An 18,954-nucleotide genomic window follows, 5' to 3' on the forward strand; every position below is an offset into this window, starting at 1 on the left:
AAACGCTCACTATATGGATTGAAACAATCTGGACGGATGTGGTATAACCGTCTAAGTGACTACTTGATTGGAAAGGGATATGTCAACAATAAACTATGCCCATGTGTGTTCATAAAAAAGACAAGTTTAGGATTTGCAATAGTAGAACATAATTGGCACCCTTAAAGAGTTAAGGGAAACCGCTGAACACTTGAAATCCGAGTTTGAGATGAAAGATCTTGGGAAAACACGGTTTTGCCTCGGTTTAGAACTTGAGCACCGTAGAGATGGTATCCTGATTCATCAATCAACTTATACCCAAAAGATGCTTAGGCGTTTCAACACTGACAAGATTAAGCCTTCAAGCACCCCAATGGTCGTCCGTAGTCTTGATCCAAGGAAGGATCAATTTCGTCTAAAAGATGACGATGAAGAAGTGCTAGAGGCAGAAGTGCCCTACCTAAGTGCAATAGGCGCATTATTGTACTTAGCACAATGCACAAGACCGGATATCTCATTCGCTGTGAACTTGCTAGTTAGATATAGCTCTGCGCCAACACGTCGCCATTGGACTGGTGTTAAAGATATCTTTCGATACCTAAGTGGTACGATCGATATGGGCTTGTTCTATCCCTGCAGAGAGAAGATGGATTCGGACCCATCAAGTGCCAGGGACGCCACACATGGTGGATTGCGTTCCTTCTCCCCATCCCAAAACGATATAAGTGTTTTGGAAGGTTTTGCTGATGCTGGGTACCTCTCTGACCCACACAAAGGTCGCTCCCAAACTGGTTATGTTTTCACCATGGAAAGACCGCGATATCTTGGAGGTCTACAAAGCAGACCTTAGTCGCTACCTCTTCGAATCATGCAGAGATTATTGCTCTTCACGAAGCAGTTCGTGAATGTATATGGCTTTTGTCCATAGTTACGCATGTTCGAAGCAATGGTGGTTTGAAGTCTACCACAGATGAGCCAACAAGCATTTATGAGGATAATGCTGCTTGCATTGAACAAATGAAGCAAGGCTACATCAAAGGCGACAATACCAAGCACATATCGCCTAAATTCTTCTACAATCAGCAACAACAGAAGCTTCTTAAGATCAAAGTGAACCAGGTTCGATTTGAGGACAATGTGGCAGACTTGTTTACTAAGTCATTGCCCAAATCCACGTTCGAGAAACATGTGGCAAGAATTGGTTTGCGGAAATTATCTGAACTCCCATGATCGTAGTCATCAGGGGGAGGCGCAGACATCAGGGGGAGATGTCTACATGTTCGTCTCGAAACGTGAAGGGTGTGTTGTGCTCTTTTTCTCCTTCGACCGAGGTTATTTTTGTCCCACTGGGTTTTGGTTACTCGGCAAGGTTTTTAACGAGGCAACGAGAGAAGCACCGCGTTTGGGCAACACAAGGGGGAGTGTTCAAGTAAACCCTAATTTGTGTTTGGCCCAAACCCTAGGTTACTTGACCTAGTGGTAATAGGGTTAAATTAGAAGGATCTAGATTCCTATTCAATGTACGATTACTTTCCTTGTATGATTAAGATTTTATGCATTGTAATCTTCTATATAAAGAGGCCCCTATTATCAATAAGAATAGATAGCAAATTTCTCTCAATTTCAGTTTCTCTACAACAAAATCCTTAATATACACACAATTTTGAGCGAGCCAATTTGTCTCTTACATATGAGACCATGTCTCTCGTGATCCCACCCCAGCCGCCCAACCTTATAGATCAGGACGACAAGATCCGCACTCATGGTACCGGCTTAAAAGACTCGAAGCTTGCTGGAATATCTTTGACTCAACAATTTGACTACATGTCACTGTCTCTGCCTCTCCCTCATGAATAAGAAGAAGAATCAGCAAAGGAAGAAGAAGTAGAAGAAGAAGATGAAGACGAGGAAGAAGAATTTGACGTTTGTGAAGTTTGCTTGAAGGACAAGGAACACTAGACATTTGATTGCCAGTACCTGGATCACATCCTGACTTGAAGACGGCAACTGTTGGTAGTGGCTATGCAATAGTTTGTAAGGGATTTCATGCGTTGGGTGGCCATTCTGATAAGGGTTGAGTAGGACGTGTTATTATGAAGTCTTCTAGTATTTGTGAGGAACCAGCTTCTCACCGGAATTTAGAATGCCCAAACAATCCTGACCTCATAAAGTACGACAATTCGAATAACTGTAAGGTGTTGATCCAAGAGGTCTATAGTGTCACATGAGTACTCCTTTTCATTAGGCAGCTCTAAGATAAACTATATTATTCCTTGCATATGAATCTTATCCTGGGTCTGAGAACACCGTACTACTGTGTCCCCTGTTATGAAAACGCCTATCTATGCATTGTTATGTTGTACCGAATTGTTAATTGCGTCTTGCCAACTGTATTCTTTTCTATTACTGCTTTTATTGAGGTGATTTCTCTCTATAACAAAATATAAACAATTATGTCACTTTCTCTTTTTATGTGTTATGTATATACTACTTACAAATTTTATGTGTAAGATTTTATTTTTTTATTGAAAAAAAGAACGTGATTATTCAAGGCTGACCGCTTATCTAAAGATTTTGATTATATATTTATATTTTTATTTATCGAAAGTACCATAACAAAGAAGCCTATTAAAATCATCAAAGCTGCTCACCTAAGAAACAATTTTGAGGGACTGTAAGGGACAATCTATTATAGATTGTTACTTTCTATTATAGACAGTATAATCACGCTGTGAGTACTATAATTGTGTTCCTTGGCAAGCAGAGTGCTTTAGGCTGTGATGAGTCTAGATCTGATTGGTTTGCCGATTTCTTGCATAACCGGATTGCATATCCAGATGGTTTGGTTTGCAAATATCAAAGTCGTGACAAGTTCTATTGTTGGTAATTATCTTGAGGAGATTGAGGATTTACCTTTAGTTTTTGCTAATTTTTCTATAAGTACTTCAAACCAGTATTTTACTGTACATAAAAATTTGTTGATGTAGCACGCACTACACATTATGGTTTGTCCTATCTTAGCTCTAAAGTCAAGCTTTGGTTGGCCTTTGTATGCTTCTTATTGGATGCCCTCTTGAGCAATTTATATGGCTATGGTTACATAATAGGCCTCAGCCCAAAACAAGGAATTCTTTGGCATTGAAGCCCAACAATAACTCCAAAACCTGTGAATCTCCTATATACACAGTGAAAGCCCAAATAACTTAAGCAAATCCACTCCTCCTACATTTCTTCCTCTATATTTGAGAGAGCCCAAAGTTCTGCAATAGGAGTCCTATATTTCTTTAGACATCCGTCGAGCTCAAGTTTGAGTTTGACCCGACCCGATACTAACTGACTTGTCGCATTTGGATCAAGCGCATGCGTCCAGTGCCACAAACCAGACCTTATCTGATAGGGATTTGTATGTATGCCTTTTGTTTCTTCCTCAACTTTTCTTGTCTGCGATCCATGACCTTATTTTCATTACATTTTCAAGCTCCATGTGAATTCTATTACGTGGATTAATATTTCCACAAAGTATTTGTGTCCATCTTCCAGCAGGTGACGACAGCTCTGGTTATGGTTGGTGTGGCTAATTATTTTTCAGGCTAATCATTATATACAAGACACAAAACACCATCGTTTTGACATTTTGGCTTCAAGTGTCTGAGGCCTCCCTGGCGAATCTTTCTTCTTAAACCCCATTCTGGAACTTGAACCATTAATTCAATCCTCTCCAGATTTCTCCAGCTCCATATATGTAAGTCTCTTTCTCAGTTGTGCAGTTTTGTGTTCTATGGATGTTAAATTCTTGGCCTTTTTTTTTTCCTGTTACATTGAATCAATTATTTTTTTTGTTGGGTTTGTTAAGTTTCGTGGAAATCGTTAAAACCCATGTTTGGTTTTCATGAAATTTTGGTTTGGTTTGATCTGTGAGGCAATTGAGGGAGTTTTTGGAACAAAGTCTGATTCTTTATTCGATCTGTGATGGTGATTCTTTACCTACTTTGTATCTTAATTTGTTGGGTTTATGACAAAACCCATGTTGCATGCTCTTTGATTTTGTTCCATATCTAAGTACCATGCTAAATCGATGTTGTGGAACTTCAAATTTAGTCAGGTACTAGTTGTTGATGTATTCATTTGAAGTAGCTCTTATTTGATTTATTGCAGAAGGACATATTGCTCTTCATCTTCGAGTAATTAGAGGAAAGATGTCTCGGTATCTTGTTGAATTGGTTCAAGATCATTTGGAATCCACTGGGGACGTGATGAGTGCGATAATGCCTTTGATGAAACTCTTGTCCCTCACAATTATTGGACTGGTTCTCGCTTACCCAAAAACTCAAATCATACCGAGAGCTACGTTTAGGCTCCTCAGCAAGCTTGTTTTTGCCTTGTTCTTGCCCTGTCTAATCTTTACCGAACTAGGTGAATCCATTACGCTTGAAAACTTTGTTCAGTGGTGGTTTATCCCAGTGAATGTGTTGGTGAGTACACTAGTTGGTTGTTTCCTTGGGTACTTGGTGGTGATTATATGTCATCCGCCCCCAGAGTTGAACAGATTTACTATTATCATGACTGCATTTGGGAATACAGGAAATCTCCCGCTTGCTCTTGTTGGATCTGTTTGTCATACTGAGAAAAATCCATTTGGACCTCATTGTCACTCGAGAGGGGTGGCTTATGTCTCTTTTGCCCAATGGGTTGCTGTAATTCTTGTTTATACCTTTGTCTATCATATGATGGAGCCACCATTGGAGTATTATGAGGTTGTTGAGGAAGGGACTGAGGGGACTGAGATTGAGGAATTGAAAGATAACGGAGGTAACGATCTCAGTAGGCCTTTACTTGTGGAAGCTGAATGGCCTGGTATGGAAGAAAAAGAAACTGAGCATTCCAAGACACCCTTTATTGCTAGGGTTTTCAACAGCATCTCAAGTGTTTCACAGACTGGTATTCCAGATGGTGATCTCTCTGTGGAAAGCGGTGGAAACAGTCCCAGGTCCATTAGGTGTTTGGCTGAACCAAGGGTGGTTAGGAGGATCAGAATTGTTGCCGAACAAACTCCAATACGTCACATACTTCAACCCCCAACGATTGCTTCACTGTTCGCTATCATTATTGGGACAGTGCCTCAGTTGAAAGCTTTTGTCTTCGGATATGATGCTCCACTATCCTTCCTCACAGATAGTTTAGAGATTTTAGCTGGTGCTACGGTGCCTTCTGTGATGCTTATTCTTGGGGGTATGCTTGCAGAGGGACCAAATGATTCTAAACTTGGCCTTCGAACTACCATCGGTATATCTGTGGCAAGGCTCTTAGTGCTTCCTCTGGTGGGGATCTGTATTGTGGCGTTGGCCGATAAGCTTAATTTTCTGGTCGATGACGACACAATGTATAGGTTTGTACTTCTGCTGCAGTACACGACCCCAAGCGCAATTTTATTGGGAGCAATTGCCAGTTTGAGAGGATATGCAGTTAGTGAGGCTTCAGCACTCATCTTCTGGCAGCATGTGTTTGCTCTCTTCTCCCTTTCCTTGTATATTGTTATCTACTTCAAACTAATACCACACATCTGAGGATTGCATAAGATGGATTTGTGATCTTTTTCTGTGATCTGGTTTGAACGATACAGTCCTTATTGCCTCATTCTATGCTTAGTAATCGTGCTTAATATGTGCCATTTACATGGCAACTAAAGTCTTTTACAATGTTAGATTACATGAGAGGAACTTGTTTGATTAAAAATCAGAGCTGTCAAAACTCAGAACTAATATTGACACCAAAAGTTTGCAGCACTCTGTTCCATGGTATTGTAAAGGTCCTGGAAATGTAGGAGAATTGTACATGTAAAGTCTAAGCAATGCGTTGGATCTTGTTTTAGGGACATCTTCACGGCACCTTCACAAGATTGACCATATTGGTGGGACTTCTTGCAATTTAGGTGGCTTATTTGTTTTATGAAGACAATTTCAAACCGACAATACATTTCTCTATATGTAATATCCTGATGAAAGTTGATTTGACCAACCTTCTTTCTCTCCCAGGATGGAAAATTGAAAAGCCTTCCTTTACTTGAAGTCCTGGTATGAATCTGGACCAGCCATTGCATATGAAGAACATGTTAGGCGTGGTCAATTGAAACTTGTTACAGGCTTAGTTTCTTCCAAGTTTCAACTTCTTTGCCCATGACCTTCATATTACCAGGCAGGGGATTTTCGTTTATACAGTGGAATATGTTGGAATCTTTTCCTAACTGGCCAATGTTTCACCAGTATATCAGCTACTGTTTTCACTAAATGATATGACAATGTTCTTTAATTCTACCCTAAGCACTAGACTTGCACCGACCCGTAAATCACAATTCGAGTAGACCATTTGTAAGGGTCTCATTTTTAACCGATGCGTTACGCAATTAAAAGTATCACCAAAACTGATGCTCTTATTCTAGTATCGTCCTTGTTTTTTTCACCACATTCAATCGGAGTAAATTTAGAGTATGTTACACTCGGAAGCATCGCTGATTCCGCGAATGTTTTAAAACACAAAGCTTTGAAGCTGGTTATGAACCTTCGCTTACTGAAATCAAGTCAAGCCTTTGACACAAAACAAATGAAGTGGCGGTTGAAGGAGGGCCAAAGTCAGTCAGTTATTAACTCTGACGGTGGCCGCGGAAGGTTTCTTCACGGTCGTTTAATACTGCGTTTTTTTCTTTGGTTTCTGGTTTCCATAAATAACAAAAAGCCAAGGGAGGCTGCTCACGGGACTGAGGAAAACTGTAGACTACTGAAACAGAAATTTCACTTTCCCAAGAAGATGCCCTTCCCCAAATCCTAGCTTCTCGTTTTCATGGAAGAACTGCATGAAACAAGGCGCCTTTCTTTCTGCAATGCCCCAGAAAGTCAGAAACAGTTGTATAATAAAACTTGGAGTCGACAGCTCTACTATCAGCTGTATGTATGTGGACACGAAATTTGCCTCATGTAGTATCTAATGTAATTTCATTTTTGGAGACTTTTCCGTCTAATTTATTTATTTATTTTTTTATAAAAACAAAATACTAACAAAATCGAAGATCCTAACAAACAAAACATAAACAAGATTTCTTAGAAAAAAATCACCACAGGTGGTCGAGCGGTAAGAGCGTCCAGGTGTGGAACCCCCACACCCGGGTTTGAATCTCGCCGACGCTTATTGGAGTTAAATCCTAATATATTCTTGGTAGCCAGGGGGGAGGAAACGTTCTGACAAGATCCCCCGAGCACAAATTAGTCTCTGGGCCTAGGAAACCTTTGAGGTAGGGATGACAAAAATCCCCAGTGGGGCGGAGCTCCATTGGATACCCGCATAAATCACAAATATATACATTTACTACTTTACTTTAATGACTACACTTTTACTTTAATGGTATTTTGACTTTTGCACTCAATGAATTATGATTTATGAATTTAATCATATTTTAAATTTATTTGTTGTAGATTTTGATTTTAAAAAAGGCAATATGAGAAAAAATTATTTTATTTATTAAATTCTTATTGGGGATTTAGGGCGGGTTTGGAGACTTAGTCCCCAATGAGGATGGGGATGGGGACAGAGAATTCCCAATATATTTTTATTGGAGATTGGGGCAGGGATGGGGGTAGAAAATGACCCCGGGGATGGGGATCACAACCCGCTATTCATACCATCCCCATCCCCAACCCGCTCCATTGCCATCCCTACTTTGAGGACACCGAGTGATTGACAAATAAAAAAAATAAAAAGATTTCTTAGAAAATTTTTAGGGAGCTTAACAATATAATACATTAATACTGGAAAATGAAGCTTTTGAGGATACCGTGTAATTGACAAATCAAAACAAAAAAAAGATTTCTTAGAAAATTGTTAGGAAGCTTAGCAATATAATACATTAATACTGGGAAAGGAAATCCGGTGGTCATAACTCATAAGAAAGGAAAGGAGTGGAATGGGAATCGCAGTGGTGGAGCTGGGCTTGGTAATATGCGGAGAATTGTAATGAAGGCAAGTTTCATGCGTTGTTTCCACCACCACCTTGGAACTTAAATTAGTATTATTCTTTTTATAAATCACAAACAAAGAGGAAATCTGATTCCATTCATATGCTATGATTGTGATAAGATATGGTCCATTCAATTTCAGCCATGCTCAATATTCAATTAGTCGTACTCAAATGCATGGACGTCCCAATCCTAGAAAAAGAGCATACTGGGTGGATCACATTTTTCCTTTTTATTATATATATTTTTTTTTCTCAACTTGAAATAGGAAAAAATACAAACCAATGGGATTATATGTCTCGAGAGTGTACGAGAAAATAAATACAAGAAGGAAGATAAAGTTTTAAAGTGACACAAATTATAAGTTTATTTAAAATAATAAGAGGTTAGAGACCTCAAGCAAATTAACCGTTTATAAGCTACTATCTCATATTGTGTCGCATAGTAGCTTAATTAGCCAAAACAAACACCAAAATTCAAATAAAAATAACCGTAACCCTTGACACATAAATAGCAACACTAGTTTTTGTCATTGCTATTATTACTTCTTAAACCAAACCCCTATTTCTCAGTGTTCTATGCCATCGAGTACAGAAACACAAGGCGCGTATTATGCATTTTCCAACATAAATTACAATTCTCAGACCAAAATTACAATTCAATCCAAACCCTAATTTTCCAAATTCCCCAATTTCCCACCACCTTCGTTCAACCCTCTTCCCCTATAAATACAAACCCCCATCTCTACGGTCTCCTCACAAACCCTATCTCTGCAAATGCTGACCGCCACACATTCCTAGATAAACCCATTTCTACATTCTGGGTTTTCTTCCCTCTCTAAATCCCAATTCTTCAAAACCCTAATATCCATGCTTCAGTAAAATAAAAGGCTCCAATTTCCCCCAGTTTCTGGTCTGGTCTGGTCTGTTCTGATTGCCATTTTACGATTCCAGATTCTGGGTTTTCTTCCTTTCTTCAATTCCTGAATGCCCATGTTCCATTCTTGATTAAACCCAACAACAAAGACTCTTCCTTTCTCCGATTTCCCCCAATTTCTTTTGCCTCCATTTTTCTGGGTTCGCCGATTTAACCATGGAAGGTGCAATCTTGGTCCCTGCGCCGTCCTCTCCTCTATCTTCAACTTCTCTTCCCTCTGTGACCCTAACCCAAGATGAGCTGAAGAAAATCGCGGCCTACAAGGCCGTCGAGTACGTCGAGTCCGGCATGGTTCTCGGCCTCGGCACCGGCTCCACGGCCAAGCACGCCGTCGACCGAATCGGCGATCTCCTCCGCCAGGGGAAGCTCCACAACATTGTCGGAATACCCACCTCCAGGAAGACCCACGAGCAAGCTGTCTCCGTCGGAATCCCACTCGCCGACCTCGACTCCCATCCCGTCATCGATCTCGCCATCGACGGCGCCGACGAGGTGGACCCCTACCTGAACCTGGTCAAGGGCCGAGGTGGGTCTCTGCTGAGAGAGAAGATGGTGGAGGGTGCCTGCCGCAAATTTGTGGTCATTGTCGATGAGTCCAAGCTTGTGAAGCATTTGGGTGGTAGTGGGCTGGCTATGCCGGTGGAGATTGTGCCGTTTTGCTGGAAATTCACGGCCAGGCGGCTCCAGAACTTGTTTGAGGATTCGGGTTGTGTTGCCAAGCTGAGGACTTCTTCGGGGGCAAATGGTGAGCCTTATGTGACAGACAATGGGAACTACATTGTGGACCTGTATTTCAAGGAGGACATTGGGGATTTGAAGGCCGCGAGTGATGCGATTTTGCAGCTTGCTGGAGTTGTGGAGCATGGGATGTTCCTGGACATGGCCACCACTGTGATTGTTGCAGGAGAGATGGGGATAACCGTGAAGAATAAGTAGTAGGGCCGGCACTGATGTTTCCTGAGGTAGTTTGAATTTAGTATCTGACTTATTAATGTAGGAGCAAGTTTTTATAGCTCTTTGCTTTGCAATCAAATTGTGGAACATTTGGCTGGTCTTCAATGTAACAAAAGGAGGGTTTTGTCTCCTGGTATTAATTTATACTATTTTTTTTTTTTTGAAAGGGTCTCTTGACATTTCAATATTATCTATTCAAAAGTCGGTGATTGTGTGGGTAGCTGAACGTTTGACAGTTTTAAGTTTGATGGCCTTCCATGTTGTTTTTCATATGAAGTTCATCCCATTATGAATTGAACAATCTCAATTGCAAAGATAGACATCCATGAATTGGAATGGAATAGTTCAGTTTCTTGGTTGACGTTAGCATCATCTAAATGTTTTTGTTCTCATCTGGAATATATGTTTGTCAAGTATTACATTTTCCTCTGAAATGTGAGTGGGAGATGATTCTGAACCACCACCATCCCCAAATATAAGTAATTTAGTCATCAGAAAGGTGTCATTTGTCAGTGTGGATAACCCATGGGGAGGGAGATGTTTCTTTCAGTGGGGAGTTGCAGAAAATCTTCTTTCTCTACTTGACAAGGGATCCTTTTAGAAGGAGCAACCTGGTTATTATCAGTGATGACTTATGGAGGATGGTGTATGGTCTTGGTGGCTGGAGATATTTTTGATACAATGTAGGCATTGAGGTAATTGTTGTTTTGACCTGTTGTTCAAATATCTTTGTTACAACTTAAGCAATTGAGCTATTCTTTTCATTCCAGGATTTCGATTGGCGTATGTGCTCATTGGTATTGAAAAGAGATGCCTAGTACTCTGCTAGCTGAAGCATAGCCAGAAGCAAAAGTGAGCTATGAAAATCTTAATTAAAGATTATGTGGTGAACCTTGAAGGGCAGGAGAAACAATATTTATGGTAAGACAGATTCCCATCAGACTTATGGTTTATAATGCAGAAGGAGGGGAGTGGATTCTGTTATTTTGCTTTCTGTTTTCCTGATTCTGTTAGTAAAAACCTCTGTGGGATGGGTGGATCGCTTTTGATGTGTATTGATCACAACTGTCAACTGTGTTCAGGCTGTTGATGTGCAAATACTGTAGTCATATTATAGGAATTCAGATTGGCCTCCTATTATTAGAAGTTATTGGACAGGTGACTATACCCAGCCTGTTAGACAGAAATGCTTTTTGACTAGGTAAATATTGGGTGCTAATTGATGTAAAACTATTGTGATTTGTCAAATGCTGATGAATATCATTATCATATTTCATTAATTTCATTACTAGCCAACCCATTATATTGGAGAGTCTAATATTTTTGAGGTAGCCGGTATATACAATGACCTCATAAGCAGTCCACTAGCCTCTAGTTGCACAGAAGACAAGATCAGAAGTTCACATTCAATTTATAAACCCTTAGTAACAAGAGAATGTAATCAGCTTACAACATTGATACACACTCATTCTCTTTTTTAGTACACTTCATCATCAAGATTTCGGTTTCTGCCATTATCAAATTCTGAAAATGGTTTGATTCATATCTGGCTTCTGCCCTTAGATTTTTGTACAAAGATAAGACTGCAAATGAAGTGCTTGTTGGTTGTCGCTTCATTTTACTTCTTCCTGGTTCTGAGTTCTGTGAGCACCATTTCAGCTTGAACTCAAGTCAGACAAATTTAGCCAAGGTATGCTTCTCAATTTGATTGTGTAAAGGTTAGATCTTTCATGTGTTGTTTGGTTTATGAGGAGATGAAAATTGAAAGTGATAGTTTGGAGTCATTTTGCATTTGGGTCTGACTTGAGTGTAAAGGTGCAGATATCTTTAGAAATTCAGACACTGGTGCATTTTGCATTTGGTTGTGTCTGAATTTCTAAAGATATCTGTCACATGCATTAAAGAGTTTCTGGGGATACTAGGAAAAGGGGATTGTCCGATTGTGCTATGTTAATGTTCGATGGAGGCTGCCTATTGTTAAATCTACTTCGCTATGTGATGAAACATCAAATTCATGTTTTTATAAAAGCTAAATTTTGCTGTACCTTGTCGGTTTTTAACTTGAAGTGGATCAGCCCAAAAAACTTTCAAGTGGTGATTAAATCAAGCATGGAATCCTTCTCTTGCTCTCTTTTACTTTGAGAACGAATGCTCCCAACCTTTGTGAATAATAGTTTTAGATTAATAATTAAGAATTGTAATAGTTCTTTTTTGTGTGGTGAACAAATTAACGATGCTGATGGATCATAAATTACTTGTTCATATGAGTGTTGTCATTAATTTCTTGCTAATGTAATCTCTATATGGGTTTGTTAAGCAGAAGAGGAGTAGGAATAATGAGAAGATGAATGCATTGCCGAATGATTTCCCAAATTCAAATCAGGTAAATATAAATAATATTTAGTACTGCCTCTCCAACATGCTCGTCACCTCTATCTCCTCTCCAGCTATCTGTGATTCTAACTCGGGATGAATTGAAGAAAGCTGCTGCGTACAAGGCTGTTTGAGTATGTTGAGTCTGGCATGTTTCTCAGGCTTGGAACTGGCTCCACAACTCAGCATGCTGTCGACTGAATTGGTGATCTTTTGCGCTAGGGAAAGCTTAAGAGCTAACCACCGTATCGGTGATCCATTGTCGGACCTCGATTCACATCTGTTCTTGATCTTGCAATAGATGGCGCTGATGAGGTCGATCCCCACCTCATTTTATTCAAAGGCCGAGGTGGGGCGCTCCTGAGAGAGAAGATGGTTGAGGGGCTTGCAGGAAATTTGTAGTGATTGTTGATGAATCCAAGCTTGTTAAGCATTTGGGTGGTAGTGGGCTTGCTATGCCAGTTTAGATTGTGCCATTTTGTTGGATATTCACGGTCAGAAAGCTCGAAAACTTGGTTGAGGGTGCGGATTGTGTAGCAAAGCATAGGTCTTTCAGTGAAAATGGCAAGCATTATGTAACAATGGGAATTACATTGTGGACTTGTATTTCAAGAAAGATATGGGACATTTGACGGCTGCGAGTGATACAAATTTGCAGCTTGATGGAGTTTTTTAGCACGGAATGTTCCTGGACGTGGCAACCACTGTGATTGTTGCAGGAAAGCTTGGTGTCACTGTGAAAAATAGGTAGCAGGGAAGTGATCGAGAATCAAGAGGGTAGTTCGAATTCAGTATCCAACTTATTGCATGCAAGAGCAAGTTACATATTCTCGGTTCCAATTAAATTGTGGAAGATTTGGTTTTGTCTTTATTGTAACAAGGGAGGTTTTTGTTCTCCTGAAATTTATTTATACTACATGTCTGGAAGGGTCTCGTAACATTTTCATGTCGTCCTAGACTCTTGATCAATCTAGCAAGAAACGCCAGAAGTGTGGATTTTTGGGTAGCTGAATGTTTGATGCATGCCCTTATGAATTGAATGTTCTCGCTTGGACAAATAGCCATCAATGAATTGCATCCTTCTTTTGTTATCGGGTTCATGTTCATAATTCTTGGTTTCGTCGCATCCTCTCCTGAAAGTGCTTGTTGAGGAAGCCAGTGATGGTGCTTTTCCACAAAGCACTTCATAGGCATTGCCAAACGAATCCTAACCCCTCTCCAAGGAAAAATATTGCAATTAGCAAGACCGAAAGCAAATATTGATTGATGTGATTTGTTGAGTTATATAAAATCAACAGAGGCAGGCAATTGCTCCTTTTTCACATCCTTTTCTTCAACTTGGGTAGGCACCACTAGGCACCAATTACACTGTTCATTTTCTTCACGTCAAAAAGGAAGAGCCTCAAAGAGAATGCCGACATAAAAAGAGAGAAATTGCCTTTCCAACTTTTCTCTAGTTGCAAATTCGGTGGTAATTGCTATTGGTCATTAATCAAAGGATAGTGATTGTCATAATGATGTTAATAGTAGCATGCTTAACTAATAAGGATTAACTAATCGATGACTATCATTATCATATTTCATTATTAGGAGTGGACTAATTGCTACAACCTCAATTGAGAGCATAATTCCCAGAGCCTCTAGTTGCAGAGAAAACAAAAATACAAAATAATGAAAGATAAGTTGATGATCTTTTTCGTCCCATCAAAATCGAGTATCTATATTCATTATATATGTTAGTCCGATACTCTGATATAAGCATGAAGCATGAAGATACCAAATTGTTTTTGCCCGAAGATTATTACTGTGGCAAGGCAAGTGGCAACCAAATAACACTACAACACAGACCGTAATTTCCGACGACGAAAAATGGTCGGAAATACCGCATTTTCGTCGGAAATGCCTCTTTCCGACGAAAAGTCGTCATCGGAAAGTCGTCGGAAATGTCATGGTCGGAAATAAATTTCTTCCGACCAACCGTCGGAAATGCTTGACCATTTCCGACGAATATCACCGTCGGATTTGAGTCTCGTTTTGATCGGAATTAATGTTTGTTTCGTTCGAAAAAAGTCGACGGAATTAGGATTTTCCGTCGGAAATAATTGCATTTCCGACGAATTATTTCCGACCATATTTTCGTCGGAATAACTATTTCCGACGACTTAGTTTCGACTACTCGTTCGGTCGCAATAATATTTTCCGACGCATTTTTTCTGACCCCAAGAGTTGTCGGAAAACTTTTTCCTACGACATATTTACGACCAATACCTTCGTCGGAATAAATATTTCCGACTAACGAATTTTGGCGGGAATCATAATTTGAGTATTTTCAATGACATATTTGCTTTGTGGGATATTTCTCTCTAACCAATTAACTTTTACCGACGAATATGATTTATTCATAAAATGTTGTCGGAAATGGCTCACCGACAATCGGAATAAATATAGTAAATGCGATTACATTTAATTTTAAATATTAGAATTTTCTCACAAATAAAATTTTCTCACCAAATAGATACATAGTGAAGATTTGAGTAATTTATTGAATTCAAACTGCATAGTCTTAATACATAGGAAAAATAGCATCATCCATTACAATAGAAATAGTACGAGAGCAATACCAAACTAAAAACAAATAAAAGTTTCTTCCAGAACCTTATAAGTAGTAGCTAGTAGTAGGGATCAAGGTGCATGTGTTTCAGAATCTCCATTAGTAGAAGCAGGCTGCAACACACAAATACAATATAGGTTATATATGAATAAAACAATAACAAAACCTAACATACGCCCAACAACACTTTGAAAAAAAAGTGCAAGTAGTATACACTGCTGCTGCAGCTAGAATAAGAGCTAGAATATGATTGAACGACATCATTTTGAGGTAACTAGTGAAAGACAGAAATTAATGTACCTCTCTTGCACGTTAACTATTATTTTGAAATCATTATCATGTTATAAAGACGTCAACAATAATGTCCTCTAACAGAGTTACAATGCAAGATCACATGACACATCCAAACTTGATAGATAATCTAAAAAATTGCAAATCATGGGTTGAAAACTTGAATGATTAAGCCCAGCTTAAGATTCCAAGAATTAAGATTCTAGTCCTACATTTTTCTCAGAGCTCAAACATGTACCTGAGCAGATGAAGCCCCTGGGAAGCCTGAAGTTTTATCCTGTCAAAATAGCAAAACAGGAAACATAATAGAGTATAATAAGATGGGTGCTGCTGGCAGTGGTGTACAATGGCAGAGCCAAGAGGAAAAAGAAAGAGAAAAAATAAATGTGTTAAGTGAGACAGAATATGAAGGAGACAATGGGAGAGAATATGAAAGCTAGAAGCTTTGCACTGAGAAACAAACAGATGTGGAAGAGTTATATAGCAGCCTTTATTTTATGGTTGCCATACTTGAGAGGATGTTAATTTATATAATGAACTGATGTGATGCAATTTTTTTCTTTCTTTCTTTTCAATGAAGTGATGATAAAAAATAAATTAAAATCAAGGTATTGCATAAACTAAGACAACTCTTGCAGCCTTCAATTACTGAACATGCACAAATATATGCACAATGTAATACCAAAAGAAGACTAATCAATTAGATATGCAGAGAGGTGATACAATCATACAAAATCACACTTTAAAAAGTAGGGCACATACAAAATCGATCAGAAGCTATGTTTACTTGCAACCATATGTTTCACTTAGCAAAATCAAAATCCCAAAAGGACAAAGCAGAATATGCAATCACTTAAAAGAGGCATGGAGTTTTTGAAAATGACCAAAGCAGAATATGCATCACTTACTGAAAGTGGTGATTGTCTCGCAAATTGAGAATGACTTGAACTATTTGCCATGAAAGCTTGAAGGACTTGTTTCAAATCAGCCACCATATCCGTAAGAGTATGAACTTGTTGTTCCAATTGTCCAAACTCTTTGTCACGTTCCAAACACACGCGCTTATTGCAAGTTTGGCTGCTACTCGAACCGCACACATCTTCCGGTGGTTCCATTCCGTCACCTAAGCCACGAATTTTGCCATGTTTAGACCCACCAACCACCTCCTTGTATATGTCCCAATCATCCAATTCGTCTTCGCCATCACCACCCAAAGTCTCCTCTATACGTTTTTGCAATTCCATACATTCCTTCAAAGAAAACATATATAACTAATATAAGTACGTACTATAATGTCAAGGAGAATTATAAATAAAATACTAAAACATACATAAAGATCCTTTGCCTTCTCACTCTGCCAATGTTCCGGTTTTCCATCTTTAGGCTTAGAAATATGAAACCTTCTAAACATCTCTATTGGACTCGGTTCAACTCCAGTCTTATCAATCTGCAAGATTTAAATAATAAGGTCAAAGCATTGGTAAAAAAAGAAATAAAGTGTATAGGGTAAACCGACAATAGAGGCAAGGTGGAAGCTAAACAATCATTAATGAATGAAAAAAATAAGGCAGATTCTATCCGAAACTATTTGTTGTACATACCTCCTCTTTTATGTACTTCGCCATTGGAACTGAACCCGTTGTATGCACCATAGTTGATTTGTCACGATTAATTGCATTCCGCTCACTCTTCTCCTATACATTTCATTAAAAGAGGTAAATAATGAGAAACACAAGAAATATTAATCAAATGTCACTAAATTAGTTTAAAATACTCTGCTGCACAGTTCAGAACTAAATTATTTAGCAAACCTAGACTCAATGGAATTTTCTGAAAATTTTACAGAACACCATAGACACATTGAATAACATGTACACAAAATTTTATAGAAATCGGATTTGTTTTGGCATGGAAAATAAATAACAGAAAACAGAAACTTAAGAAAACAGAAATATATTTTGGGACTTGAAAACAATTTCAAAACGAAACTAATGACTCGTTAGCTACCACCAAACTCATTCTATCATATATATTTAGTTATGAAATCACCTGCCACGTTTCTTTTAGCCATTCATCAACCATTGGTGTCCATATTTCTGGCTTCAAATACGACGGAGTGTTGGCATATCGAGCTGCAGCAGTCTTGTGTTTGCGGAAAACACTATTCCGAATTTCACTCATCCAGTCACTATAACGAGTCTTGATATGTTCCGTGAATACATCTTTCAGTTCTTCCTCGGAGCAATCAAATTTGAAATTTTTATTCCTCCATAGGTCAAACAACTTATCCAATTGATCTTGCGGATATTCTGCCCATGTTATGTATGGGCCTTGCAGCTCTGACTTGAAGAGGGGCCAAATACTTCGCAAAGCTTGGGGAGTTATAATCCTAGGCATTGTAAACATAATTAAACTTAGCATGAAAAACATATGCAATTTCAATAATGGAAGAGGTGGCACGTTCCGACAAAAATTGACTGACTTTAAACATACCTCTTTCCATAAATCTCTGCATTCATGCCGTAGCCTTTTTCTCCTTTGGCAGGGCCTCTACCTTTCCTCTTGGTAGCCTCAGTTTCCAGCCCTTCCACCTCTTCGTCACCATGTGTTGATTCATTGGGAATGTCTTCAGACTGTGAACGTGTGGAAGACTTGAGATGTAAAGTGCTTGCTGCCCTTTTCTGTCCTTTTCCTTTCTTTGTCATGACTGCATTATAATATGAAGATACACACAAAATTATATTCAATAATACTGAACTGTAGGCATAAATATCAACCACGACTTAAAAGTCTGCTACATAGCCCTTTTCTCTAAGTTATGAGAAAGATAAGCTCTAAGCATATAAGGAAGTCAAGTGGGAACAATTGGATGTACACTAATATTTTCCGAGCTAGGATGGCTAGCAGAAATTCATATATATCCAACAACAATTTGATACACATATATCCTTGTAGACCATGCAAAAATTCATATCTTAAGAAGAAAATGAAACATTGGTTCAGTTGAAAAAGTTTCTATTACACGAAATTAGCAAACAAAAGGTTCAATGATACACATATATCCTTGTAGACCAGGAAACAAAGTTTCTATTACCAACCAAATCTTCTAGTGAACCAACTGAACTGAAGCTGCAAAAGAGGGAACTCATCAGAACAAGAAAAACAAGACTTCTTTGGTAGCTTATGTATCATATTAGACTTTTTTCCCACGAAATAATAAAAGTATATCCAATTATTCTATACCTAATTCACCAAAACACAGGGCATTACCCGGAAACAAAGTTTCTATTACCAACCAACTCTTCTAGTGAACCAACTGAACTGAAGCTGCAAAAGAGGGAACTCATCAGAAGAAGAAAAAAAAGACTTCTTTGGTAGCTTATGTATCATATTAGACTTTTTTCCCACGAAATAATAAAAGTATATCCAATTATTCTATACCTAATTCACCAAAACACAGGGCATTACCCAGAAACAAAGTTTCTATTACCAACCAACTCTTCTAGTGAACCAACTGAACTGAAGCTGCAAAAGAGGGAACTCATCAGAAGAAGAAAAAAAAGACTTCTTTGGTAGCTTATGTATCATATTAGACTTTTTCCCACGAAATAATAAAAGTATAGTGCGTATTTGCATAACTATAAACGATGACTCCAAGCCATGAAAACTCCAAACAGAAACTGAACCAAAATTAACAAAGAAAATGTATCAAGGCTTAAAGTATTGAATAAAGGTTCAGTACCTAATAAACATTGAAACTTTTTTCCGTGGCAGCTTATAATGAAATGTTTATTAGGTATAGAATAA

At 38.6% G+C, this 18,954-nt stretch overlaps 3 protein-coding genes and 1 pseudogene across 3 annotated transcripts; 3 read left to right on the forward strand and 1 right to left on the reverse strand.

Annotated features, from left to right (window-relative positions):
- The first annotated feature begins 3,365 nt into the window (after positions 1 to 3,365).
- On the forward strand, positions 3,366 to 5,624 carry LOC133709624 (protein PIN-LIKES 2). Its single transcript, XM_062135422.1, has 2 exons — positions 3,366 to 3,721; positions 4,135 to 5,624. The coding sequence occupies exon 2, from the start codon at positions 4,176 to 4,178 to the stop codon at positions 5,541 to 5,543; it is 1,368 nt and encodes a 455-aa protein (XP_061991406.1). The 5' UTR covers positions 3,366 to 3,721; positions 4,135 to 4,175; the 3' UTR covers positions 5,544 to 5,624.
- Positions 5,625 to 8,718: 3,094 nt separating this feature from the next.
- LOC133708419 (probable ribose-5-phosphate isomerase 2) lies at positions 8,719 to 10,031 on the forward strand. The gene has a single exon (XM_062133880.1). The coding sequence runs from the start codon at positions 9,075 to 9,077 to the stop codon at positions 9,852 to 9,854; it is 780 nt and encodes a 259-aa protein (XP_061989864.1). The 5' UTR covers positions 8,719 to 9,074; the 3' UTR covers positions 9,855 to 10,031.
- A 700-nt stretch (positions 10,032 to 10,731) lies between these two features.
- On the forward strand, positions 10,732 to 13,334 carry LOC133709262 (probable ribose-5-phosphate isomerase 2; annotated as a pseudogene).
- Positions 13,335 to 14,708: 1,374 nt separating this feature from the next.
- LOC133708045 (uncharacterized) lies at positions 14,709 to 18,666 on the reverse strand. Its single transcript, XM_062133495.1, has 10 exons — positions 18,616 to 18,666; positions 18,418 to 18,474; positions 18,242 to 18,276; positions 17,641 to 17,854; positions 17,197 to 17,536; positions 16,749 to 16,841; positions 16,478 to 16,594; positions 16,056 to 16,397; positions 15,386 to 15,424; positions 14,709 to 14,969 (listed from the first exon to the last, which is right to left on the reverse strand). Exons 4-10 carry the CDS (start codon positions 17,850 to 17,852, stop codon positions 14,928 to 14,930), a joined length of 1,185 nt encoding a protein of 394 aa, XP_061989479.1. The 5' UTR covers positions 17,853 to 17,854; positions 18,242 to 18,276; positions 18,418 to 18,474; positions 18,616 to 18,666; the 3' UTR covers positions 14,709 to 14,927.
- Between the last annotated feature and the right edge of the window lie 288 nt (positions 18,667 to 18,954).

The sequence above is a fragment of the Rosa rugosa genome, chromosome 5 (assembly GCF_958449725.1).
Source record: "Rosa rugosa chromosome 5, drRosRugo1.1, whole genome shotgun sequence".
Taxonomy (NCBI): domain Eukaryota; kingdom Viridiplantae; phylum Streptophyta; class Magnoliopsida; order Rosales; family Rosaceae; genus Rosa; species Rosa rugosa.